Source organism: Raphanus sativus, chromosome 9, assembly GCF_000801105.2.
Source record: "Raphanus sativus cultivar WK10039 chromosome 9, ASM80110v3, whole genome shotgun sequence".
Taxonomy (NCBI): domain Eukaryota; kingdom Viridiplantae; phylum Streptophyta; class Magnoliopsida; order Brassicales; family Brassicaceae; genus Raphanus; species Raphanus sativus.
In genome coordinates, this window is record NC_079519.1 from 36,966,222 (window position 1) to 36,978,506 (window position 12,285).

General features: G+C 40.6%; 1 protein-coding gene, 1 non-coding gene and 1 pseudogene across 2 annotated transcripts; 1 reads left to right on the top strand and 2 right to left on the bottom strand.

Annotated features, from left to right (window-relative positions):
• Positions 1-97: 97 nt before the first annotated feature.
• TRNAE-UUC (transfer RNA glutamic acid (anticodon UUC)) lies at positions 98-169 on the top strand. Its single transcript has one exon. It is a non-coding gene; the product is annotated as a tRNA-Glu (tRNA).
• A 2,180-nt stretch (positions 170-2,349) lies between these two features.
• Positions 2,350-3,734, bottom strand: LOC108827837 (F-box/kelch-repeat protein At5g51250-like). The gene has a single exon (XM_018601335.2). The coding sequence runs from the start codon at positions 3,580-3,582 to the stop codon at positions 2,404-2,406; it is 1,179 nt and encodes a 392-aa protein (XP_018456837.1). The 5' UTR covers positions 3,583-3,734; the 3' UTR covers positions 2,350-2,403.
• A 4,046-nt stretch (positions 3,735-7,780) lies between these two features.
• On the bottom strand, positions 7,781-12,285 carry LOC108827835 (succinate dehydrogenase [ubiquinone] flavoprotein subunit 1, mitochondrial-like; annotated as a pseudogene).

Genomic DNA, 12,285 nt, shown 5'->3' on the forward strand with positions numbered 1-12,285 from the left:
GTTACTACCCTTACTCTCCCACCATATATTACGTTACAACCGTTTTCTTACAAACGCATTATAATGAAGGTTTTAATCATCTTTTTATATCATCAATTCCGTTGTCGTCCAGCGGTTAGGATATCTGGCTTTCACCCAGGAGACCCGGGTTCGATTCCCGGCAACGGAGCTTTTGTACTTTTTTTGCAATTACCGATAATGATCAACTATGCCTAATAGTTGCTTTTTATACACGCAAGATTACAAGTTTTGAACTTAGGAAGTGCCTAAATATAAATAAAATATCCGCAAATGCAAAAAAGCAGAGGGACAATTGTTGTTTTTAATCACATGAGAGCTCAGTCATAAAGCACCACTCAGTCACATCTTTCCAAAGGTTTCCAAAGGTGTTTTCTGAACTTACAAAAACTTCCGATGTCCTCTAATGATCAAACCCCTTTCAGGCAAAAGTAACCGGTCATGTTCCGGAAAAATAAAACACACCGCAGTGGTTTTCAATCCGTGATTCTAACTGTTGAGTGAAGACAACATCCCTCCAACTGAGCTAGGCAGGACCACTTCCCAACCCGGACCCTTCATTGGAAAAGCTTCACCTGTGATTTTTTTTTGGTTCAAGCCTTTTTACTAATACAGTATAATGATTTTAAAAAAAAGGATTTGGTTTTGAGAGAAACTAACCTCTAGTGGTATTGAAGACTTGGCACGTTCTTGATGAAACTGCCCTTTGCCAATAACCAACATGTTCCAGCTTAAGCTTACTGTACGCTCGTTTCAGAACTCGACCCTGCGCAAATGTCATAAACTAGTCTCAGTAGACAACAATCTCACCGACGACCTAGAGAGAAAATAAGTTGCTTTATGAAACAGAAGAGAATTTTACCTCTACTGACTGAGCCGTCGCAAGCCTGTAAACATGAACAGGTTTTGTCAGACCAATTCTGTGGCATCTGTCCATGGCTTGCAAGTCCATTTGAGGGTTCTGGAGGATGATGAGGTAACCACAGTTAGACACCACCCGACAGAAACAAGAGCAGGTAAGAACTTCTTAGAAAAAAGGACTAATTTCGATTACCCAATCGCTGTCGTAGAGGATGCATGTATCAGCAGCAGTAAGATTAATTCCGAGCCCTCCAGCTCTGGTACTGAGAAGAAATATTCTACAGCTGCTCTTCTCATCATTGAATTCGTCGATCTGTTACATATAAAGAGAGAGACCTTGTGGTTATGATATAGTAAGAATATCGTTTAGATGCAAAGTCAGCATAAGTAAATCTAACAAGCAATCTCTCTAACAAGTACCTGGGAGCGCATTCTCTCCAAGGTGTGTCTCCAACGTGCGATTCACCACCAGATGATCCTGGAAATTTTTCTGATGATCAGTCATTGTAGCATAAATAATGATCTCCTTTTTCCGCGGAAGTAAGAGCTCAACATCACATTTCATTCTTCGGAGGATGAAAGGTCGTAGACAAAAATGTACGCTTCTCACTATACATGCAATCAAAGAAACATATACTAAAATTAATCATAATTGTTCTTACTTGGGCTCTTCTTTTCTCTTCTCCATCTTCCTCGTCCACAACAAAACCAATCAATCCAAAGAGCACCACCAGCTTTCTTCAACGGAAGACATAATTCTAATGCTTTGCAGGGACAAGCATCTTTCAACCCACACGCTATGCACCAGAGGAGGCCATACCAGAACCATGCAAGCTCGAACAGTGGCTACAACTACGGGGTGAGGGACTTGGATCACTTCTCGGATCTGACGATAAGCCAAAGAGGGGAAGGAAACGTATACAGGCAGAGTGAGGCGCCTCGCAGACCATACAAGAGCCATTATACAGGCTGGAGACACACATAGGCAGAGTAGGGACACTTACTGACCAAATCATCCGTAACTCTCGTCTGTTAAGTTTCATCGGATCACAATTCTCTTGATTGGTCATCCCTTTCTCAAGCTTTTTTTTTTCAAGATAACTTCCATAAAATTAACATTTCATATGTATGGCGCATTTCAAGGATTACTTTCGTTACGAGTTTTTGTTCACTTTTTTCTGCAAGTTCATTTACCAGCAACAATATACCAGTAGAGTCATCATTTCATATGTATGGCACGTTTCATATGCCACTGACTATTATTTTTTTCACTGGAAGATACGAGGATATAAATAAAGAAGTTACAATTAGTTTCTTTTCTGTATAAAAATGAAATACTAAAGCATGCATATGTAAGCAATAAAAATAACTAAAGCATAATTGATTTGTAGGACCCAGTCATGTAAAGAGTACAAGGACCATAGACATAAAGAGTACAAGGACCATAGACAGTTAACTAAAAATTGTCGATTAGAATCTGAAATAAAAATTAGCAAAATAAAGTCAAGACACATTCATTCATCATCAAAGCGTTACAGAAAGAACTTTAACAAACTTAGTTCCCGCAAGGACTGAAAGCACACCATCATACCACTCAAGTTTCCCCCAACAATCTCCATTGCGTCTTTCAAGCGCTATCTCGGCACAATATATGGTCTCCATGGGAGAGAAGGGGATACTAAAATATGTACTCCAGAAAACCATCATCTTTCGACCACCATAACCCGTTAATTTAACATAAAAACCATAACCAGCAAAAGGATTAGGCAACTTAGGTAGTCCTACCAAACCCTTCAAATCTTTCCACCTTGTTTTGTCGGTGTCATACCATCTTAGAGCTCCGTCTTTAGAAACAGAGTAGAGAACATTATCAATCTCGCAGTAAGATTTCGAATACGTAATTTCACCCACGCTTGGATATATTTCAACTAGGTCCCATCTACGTTGCTTTGAATTGAAAGCAAACACCCAACCAAATATATTTACCGCGTGGAGATTTCCGTCAATAGTAAAAGTGTGACTGGCTTGGTCCAATACACACCGAGGGATATCCCAAGTTTGCGTATCTGTGTTGAATACCTGGAGCGAGCCCTTCCAGGAACCATCTTGATGGTAGCGTCGTCCAAATACAAATATATTTCGATCAAGGACCCTGGCAGAAAGTGACTCTATCTCCATTGGGATGCTGGGAGCCTTACGCCACATGTGAGACTTGCAATCAAGAATCGAGACACTAGAGGTGGGCGTGGTTTTATCTGCTTTGTCAATGTTGTAGATATCAGAACCAACAGCCACAAGATCTGAATTACCCAAACCCAAACCCACATTACAAGGAGAATCATTGGCAATTGGGACTCTACCCAAAACATAGCCGCCGCCACTACTCTTGGAGGAGAGGGTGTACCACTTACAAGAACCCAACCCGAACCTCAAGCATACATAGAGACAGCTCTCCGTAAGGCCCAAGAGTGACCTGACCTTGTAAAGCTCAGGTGAAGCCACCATAGATCGAAAGCTCTTGGATACTATTGACAGATTCCGATAGTACAATATTGGAACGCGTGCCACGATCATCACTAGCAAATCGTTGGGAAGTGACGACAAAGATGCCAATATTGGCTTCTTCTTCTTCGCCCTAGTACTCGTAGTCGCTGTCTTCCTCTTCCTCTTAGATACGAAATCGCCTTTGTTTGACCTCTCCATCTCCTCTCCAATTTAGGTTGGCGCTCCCTGGCGGAAGAACAAAAAAATAAAAGTATTGAGTAGGTGCGATAGAGGGAAGCTTAAGTAACAAGCAAGTGTAATGAAACCGATAGATAGTAACTCTAAGTGCTATAATCATAAAGTGGTTTTTACGACCTAAGGTGTTTATATATATACTAATAGCTTCCCCATTAGTGAAACTAACGGGGGTTCACACGGTTCCCAAAAAAAATAATAATAAAAAAGCTAAATCTTGTGAACCTCACCTCCCCGAGCTTTTGCTGATAAACCTGTATCATCACTATTTCGCAGTCGCGATTGGTCGGTTATTACTTTTTTTTTTTTTAGAAAAAAAGTTCAAACAGTAAAAAAAAAAAAAAAATAATTTTTTTTTGGTGAACCTCCCCATGAGGTTACTGATGGAGATGCTCTAAGCTACTAAAAATCCTAATTCTATTATCTAAAGTAATCATTATCTCTATAGAGTTTATAATTATCCTTATGAAAACATAACTATGATAAAAAAAAGGAAAATAGAAGCTACGCTGCACCAAGGGGAAAGTAGGGTTATTCCTAAGAAGACGAAACCGTTTGGTTTTATAACTTTTATTAGGGCTGTGCAAATAATCCGAATCCGAAAAACCGAACCGAACCCGATCCGAAAAAGTAGCACCGAACCCGAACCAAAATTGATTAAATATCCGAACGGGTTCAAAATTTTGATATTTAAAGAACCGAAACCGAACCCGATCCGAACCGAAATTTTATGGTTACCCGAATGTATCCGAAATAAATTTATATACTTAAATATATACATTATTTTATATATAATGTATATTAAAATATTAAAAATATATAAGATACCTTTAAGTTTTCCAAAATACTCGACATATATATGCAAATAGTCAAAAGTAAATGTTTAAAATAGCTAAAAAGTATATTGAAAATATCAAAAATAGTTAAATATCTATTAATTATTTATCCAAATATTCAAAGAAAACTAATTTATATGTTAAATTAAGGTATTTTGACATATATGTTATGAAAATTTATATTTAATATATTATATTTCTTATAGATTTTGAAATTTAAAATATATAATGAATTTTGAAAATTTAAAAACATATTAAATGGGTTATCCGAACCCGTAAAGATCCGAACCGAACCCGAACCGAAATATTTTAAACATTTACTTTTGACTATTTGCATATATTTTCCGAGTATTTTGGAAAAATTAAAGGTATCTTATATATTTTTTAATATTTTTAATATACATTATATATAAAAATAATGTATATATTTAAGTATATAAATTTATTTCGGATACATTCGGGTACCCAAAATATTTCGGTTCGGATCGGGTTCGTTTTCGGTTCTTTAAATACCGAAATTTTGAACCCGTTCGGATATTTAATCAATTTTGGTTCGGGTTTGGTGCTACTTTTTCGGATCGGATTCGGTTTGATTTTTCGGGTTCGGATTTTTTGCCCGGCCCTAGCTTTGTCTGCGAGTGTTGCAAAGGGTATGGGATCTTTCCTATTTGGCTTTATCAAGACCACTACCTCTCGCTAAAAAACTAAAAGCTTAAAATTCTAAATTAGTAAAATTTAAATATGCAAATAAAAATGACTCTTATCATTTTTCTTTTTGTCATCTGATAATTTTCATTAACCTGCTCAACCGAGCGATTAAAGTCTTGCATACAAACTGATCAATACCAAAATTATATAGCCTTCCATGCATTATACTCTCTTATAGTGACTCTCTTGTTATAACCAGAGAAAAAAACTCAAAACTCAAACTTTCAATTTCTTGACTTTTGTAATTTGTGTCATACGGGGCCTGCACGGCTTGGTTACAACTTACACGCATAAAAGGATCGTTCATGTCCCTGATGGCGAAGTGCGATCGGAGCTCAGTTAGGGTTTTCCGAGAGGAAGAAGGAGATTGGGTTCGCTTGTGATTTAAAACCAACCGTTCAAAAAGCCTTAATTGTAATATATAGTTTGGGTTGATACTACGGTAGTGTGCTTTGACTTTCTTTGTAGGTTATTGAGACTCTGGTTTGGTAGTGGCGATTACAATCAACCCACTTTTTGCACTGTCCCGTGGCGCCGTAGTGGTGTGTACAGCTCGGTTCGGAACTCTTCTGGAAAGGAATTCTGTAACCTCTCTACTATTGTCTGCCTTGTACTTCATTGCCGGTGAGGATTATGAGTTTCGACAAGTTCATCGGAAGCTAGCTACACCTTAGATGAATTTGGAAATCCCGGTATCCACAGTAATAAGGAGAACCTCGCTAGGTCATCGTCGACGGTTGAGAACACTGACCGATTTCTGAAAATTTCGAAATACTGATCAGAGGAATGTGCTGGGTTTTAGTGGATGGGCGAAACTGTGATTGTAATAGATTAACTCGGGTTATTTTGTACGAAATCGACTCAGCTTGTAATCTGATCTTTATCCCTATTCTCGGGTTGAATAAAATTTTAATTAAGAAAAAAGAAAAAAAAAATATATATATATAGTCTGGGTTTAATTGTAAAATATAGTTTCGCTTTGATTGTAAAATATAGTTTGGGTTTCTGAAATAATTTTGGAAATATGGGCCGAGTTCAGAGAAACTCAAAATTTTCTGAAATAATTTTGGCAATATGGGCCGAGTTCAGATGATGGGTAATCCGACGGCTGTAGTGTAACGCAAAATTTTCTTTTTGATCAACGAATATAAAAGGCTACTATAAAATAGATCTTCATCGTAACAAACCAACGGTCTATCACTTTCGTACTTGCAGCGCGCGGCACTGGGAGATCCGCGAGAAAGATAATCTTGAACAAGAAGAAGATAAAGTTCATATCGAATTGAATCGAGGTACTCTCATCGAATTACTTACTTTGTTCTTGAATCTGTAGATTTCTCATTGGTTTGTTTATCTTCCTCGAAACATAAAAGAAACATATACTTGCTTGATTTCAGATAAATGGCGCAGAACAAATGTGGCCGATGCAGGTTAATGAGGAAGAATTGCCACGAAAACTGTATCTTTGCGCCTTACTTCCCGGCCAATGACCTCAACAAGTTTGCTTGCCTTCAAAAGATATTCGGATCGGCCAGCATCACCAAGATACTCACCGACCTAGACGTTGATCAGAGGGAAACCGCTGTTACTACTCTGGTTTATGAAGCGAAAGCAAGGATCGATGATGCTGTCCAAGGGTGTGTGCGTACAATCTACGAGCTTACTCATGAGAACCAGCTTCTTAAACAAGAAAATGCAGAACTCAAGGAACAACGTGCTCTCATGCAGCAACCGCTCGGTCTCGTGCAGCAAACGCAGAACCCTACCGCTTTCTTGCAGCCGGCGCAAGTTCAGAGGGGTGGTACGTCGTCTCAATCGCAGCAGCACCTTGAAACTCAGACGCAGTGGGGTTCACAGCCGCACCAAACAGGAATCTCCTTTGCAACTCAACCGCAGCAGCACAATCAAACGCAGATGCAGTGGCCCGTTGAGTCTCAACCGCAGCAGCACCTTGAAACTCAGACGCAGTGGGGTTCACAGCCGCACCAAACAGGAATCTCCTTTGCAACTCAACCGCAGCAGCACAATCAAACGATGATGCAGTGGCCCGTTGAGTCTCAACCGCAGCAGCACCTTGAAACTCAGACGCAGTGGGGTTCACAGCCGCACCAAACAGGAATCTCCTTTGCAACTCAACCGCAGCAGCACAATCAAACGATGATGCAGTGGCCCGTTGAGTCTCAACCGCAGCAGCACCTTGAAACTCAGACGCAGTGGGGTTCACAGCCGCACCAAACAGGAATCTCCTTTGCAACTCAACCGCAGCAGCACAATCAAACGATGATGCAGTGGCCCGTTGAGTCTCAACCGCAGCAGCACCTTGAAACTCAGACGCAGTGGGGTTCACAGCCGCACCAAACAGGAATCTCCTTTGCAACTCAACCGCAGCAGCACATTCAAACGCAGATGCAGTGGCCCGTTGAGTCTCAACCGCAGCAGAACTTGCACTACACGGAACCGCAGCATCACAGTTCGATGACAACAACAAACTGTTCTGCCACTGGTAATGAGTTGATGCACTTGACGACTCAAGCTTCAGGGCCGCTGCCACCACAGTCTCAAATGCAAGAGAACCGGACGAGCGACGAGGATTTAGTGTAGGAATGTATGTCATCACGTGGAGCAGAGGAAATTACCATAAATGTGTTCAAGGACCAGCTATAATAGTTTAGTTCTATTCTTTGTACTGTAATTCACATTGGCACAGAGCCTATTCTTTATGTTGTAACTCACAATGGCACAAAGCCTTCTTCCAATGTTTCATCTACTTTACCTTCTTCCAATGTTTCTTGAGTGCGGAAGACAGCTGCATTGTTCTGCATAATCCTCTGCATGTTCAATCTGATACTTGATGTAGGAAGCGACCCGCTTGAGTGTCTTAACTTGTTCAGCCATTCGATTGTCTTCTTACCTGCATTCTCTTCTAGAGGTCTCTGTTTCTGACCTGCACCATTCGAAATAAGGCTATTAAAAACATCACAGGAGACTATTCCTTTGATATTTTATTATAATAATGATACTTCAGTCTCGAGAGATCCTCAAAAGTGACCTAACCTGGTTTGCTTATCTCAGCAACCCTATTTGCACAAGCACGGCCAAACACAACAATGTCGAGGAGAGAATTCGCACCAAGCCTGTTGGCACCATGAACAGATGCACAAGCTGCCTCCCCAGCAGCCATAAGCCCAGGAACCACTGCATCTGGATCATCTCCTTTGATGGTCACCACCTGCACGACAATAAAAAAAATGAATTACCTTGACTGCGAGGCTTTTGACGCATTTCATGATTAACGCTACAAATTTTAGCAAAACTTCTTCTCAGTCTTCTCCTATTCTCCTATTCTTACCTCGCCGTGGTAATTTGTTGGGATACCACCCATGTTGTAGTGAACAGTGTGCAAAACTGGAATTGGCTCTTTGGTAACGTCAACACCAGCAAAGATTGCAGCTGTCTCAGAGATTCCAGGAAGCCTTTCTTTTAAAACTTCTGGTGGAAGATGATTCAAATGGAGATAGATATGATCCTTATGCGGTCCTGGCGATATTTGCAACAGATCCAAAATATTATAAACAAGACTTATCACAAAATTAAGCAAGGACACAGCTCAAAGACATGCAATGTGAGTTTCTCCAAAAAAGCCTAGTTCTAAGGGAAGCATACCTACACCACGACCTTCCCTGATTTCCATAGTCATAGATCTGGAGACAACATCTCTAGATGCAAGATCCTTGGCAGTTGGAGCATATCGTTCCATAAAACGTTCACCTTCACTGTTTCTAAGGATACCACCTTCACCTCGAGATCCTGCAATTGTATAATAGACGATGTAAGTGTCGCAAAATACACTAAATAATTATCTCGCAATCAGATTCGTGCATGTGGGGAGAAGACGCTAACCTTCAGTGATGAGACATCCGGCTCCATATATGGAACTGAACGAACTCCAAGTCCTGCATAAATTTATTAGACAATAAATGATTAGTGCACAAAAGACACTGCTCACCAATTTTAACTCAAAATGAAACAGGTGGCAAACCTGGAGTGGAAGACCGGCACGTGCAACCATGGCATTGCCATCTCCTGTGCATGTATGTGCTGAGGTTGCAGAGAAGTATGCTCTGCCATAACCCTGGAGAAACATGAGCCATCATTTTAGCTCACCCCAGTGGCCAAAATTGTTTGTGCAGAGCGGAAACGATGCAGTGTTCCATCTTCCATGTTTAGTGCAATAACACCCTGGCAAGTACCTGCACATCAGATAACAGTGTTGCGTAAATACTAACAGAAGCTACAAGAGAAAAAGGAAAAGATATCCCAGACACATACCATCACTAGCCATGAGCAAATCGAGAGCGAAGTATTCAACAAGGAACTGTGTGTTATGCTTCATAGCTTGTCCATATAGGGTATGCAACAGAGCATGTCCAGTTCGATCCGCAGCACAAGCACATCGATAGGCCTGACCACCTGATGGTAGAATAAAAAGAAAATCCTTTTAGAAAAGAATATGTCGAAGCTCCCAAAACAAGGTCAATAAGAGGTAGCAAGAGGTTAGAAAAAGATCGATCACCTTTGCCAAAGTCGAGACTCTGACCACCAAAGGCACGCTGGTAGATTTTACCCTCTTCAGCACGAGAAAAGGGAAGGCCATAATTCTCAAGTTGAATCACAGCTTTTGGTGCCTCTCTACACATATACTGGATAGCATCTTGATCACCTACACAAAGGAAAGGAAAATAGAAAAGAAACTCAAGATCAATCAAAGCAAGCTAACAGCCACAACTAGCAAAGATCAAATAACTAATACAAAAGGGAAAGGAGGAGGGAGAATACCAAGCCAGTCGCTGCCTTTAACAGTATCATACATGTGCAATCTCCAATCATCTTCTGACATGTTTCCCAGTGCAGCATTTATACCACCCTGAGCAGCGACGGTATGGGAACGTGTGGGGAAAAGCTTGGTAATGCAAGCGGTGTTAAAGCCATGCTCAGATAATCCAATGGCAGCCCTGAGGCCAGCACCACCAGCTCCAACAACCACCGCGTCATAGGTGTGATCCACTATCGTGTAATCACCCGTCTGCTACATACATGATCGATCAAACATGGATACCACAAAATAAGCACTAACGCAATTCTACAAAACGGGACCCGATCAACACAAAAGAAAACCATGATTCCTGAATAAAACCATACGAACACGCGTATTCCCTACGATCGAAACAGAAAAACTAAGGAGAGAGATCTTACAGAAGAGGAGGAGGAGAAGAATCTAGGAAAGCGAGATCCAGAGAGTGAGGTCCTTGATGATGATGAAGGAACGCCAAGGCTACGAGACACGCAGCGCCACATCTTCTTCTTCAGTTGAATGCAAAATCCGAAGAAATGAGAAGGCAGGCGAGAACTCGCGAGTGGTGAACGGAGTGAGAGCAGCCACCGAGGTGTCTTCTTTGAAAGAGAGAAATGGAACACGATTACTCTTTAAATTCCCTTCAGTATAATAAGTTAAGTTAAGATAGAGCTCTGACTTTAAATTCCCTTAAGCAATTATTTCAGAACTGGTGGCTTTTAGATAGAGCTCTGACTTCAGTATAATAAGTTAAGAAAAGTTTTTCATCTACTTTACCTTCTTCCAATGTTTCCTGAGTGCGGAAGACAGCTGCATTATCCTCTGCATGTTCAATCTGATACTTGATGTAGGAAGCGACCCATGTTCAGTTTTGGGCATGTGCTTCTTCCTGAGCTCATCCCTTTCTTTCTTAGGTCCATGGTAAATGATTGCATTGATAGAAGGCGTGAACCTATTCAACAAGGGAAAGAAAACAAAAATGAAAGCGACCCCAAAGCTTGACATGTATGTATAAACACGCATGGTCAAGAGAGTACCTAGCGATCTCATTCATCCAATTTGAAAGAGTAGAGAGTGGAGCAATTACAAGATATGGACCATCCAACCCATTTCCTTTCAGGTGTGACAGGAAACCAATGGTTTGAATAGCCATTTTGACACCTTTGAGCTGATAAGACACTAACTTTCCACCAGTCAGAAGAGGAACAAGTTCACTCTGCTCTTTCATGACTCTTTCTTCCTCCGTCAGATCAGAGTTGGCAGATTCATGACCTTCTTTAGATCTTGAAATCATAGCAGCAACAGCTTGCTTAGCCTTCATCTGAATAAAGCATCCAACATCTAAGTACAAAAACCACAAGATATATCCATCATGGGAGTAGATGAAGTTTTATATATTAAACTAACATTGGCGGACTGAGAAGCAGCCTTTCTTCTCGGGCTCCACTTTTTGAGTCTCACCTTCTCTATCCCATTCTAGCAAAGCACGCTAACTTAATTAAGAAAACTCACGTTCTTTAACCAACAATAGAAAAAAAAAAAAAAAGCAAGAAGGTGATTTACCTTGGTGATATCTTCCATTTTCTCAAGGAGAAACTCAGAGTAGAGTTGGGTCTGAGTTAAGAGCTCATCGAGTTTAGTAAACTGGGTATCATTCAGATCAGGAGCTTCACACATTTGGCTTTCTGAGCCATGGCCTCAGAGATAAGAGAGGAGTCTCCAAGTATCTCTTTCTCTACAAGAGGTTTTCCTTCAAGAGTCAGAAGAGAGCCAGGTCAGGTAGTCAAAAGTAATACACATTTTAAACATAAAACCATAATCGAATATCGAAGAAGCAAACACAAAAAGTTCTCGAACAAGTAAAACCCGGAACAAACCTCTTCACTGAGAACAGAAGTGGAGGAGGAATCGGCAGAGTCACTTTTCTCCGTTTTACCGTCACTGGCCATCACCGGAACCCTAAGAACAAGCGAAAAAAAAAAGAGTCAAAAGAGATACCGATGCCTTTGAAATTAGGAACTAAACACTAACAATCAATCACATGCAGAGAGGGAGAATCCCCAAAAAAACAGCGAGCTATTTTGAGAGTGTTAAGGATCAGAAACAATAGGAAAGGTGAGATAGACTAACCATCGCCGGTAGAAGAATGTAAATTCCGGCTAGAAAAATTGAAAATACACACACTGTCGCTTATTTTTTATTTATTTTGTTGTGTTAATTAGACGAAGCGCATGCGGGGGCGGGAAACTTGAAATGACACTTTAACCCCTA

Excerpts from the sequence above, each read along its gene's own strand:
- LOC108827837 (XM_018601335.2), bottom strand. The coding sequence starts at position 3,582 with ATGGAGAGGTCAAACAAAGGCGATTTCGTATCTAAGAGGAAGAGGAAG.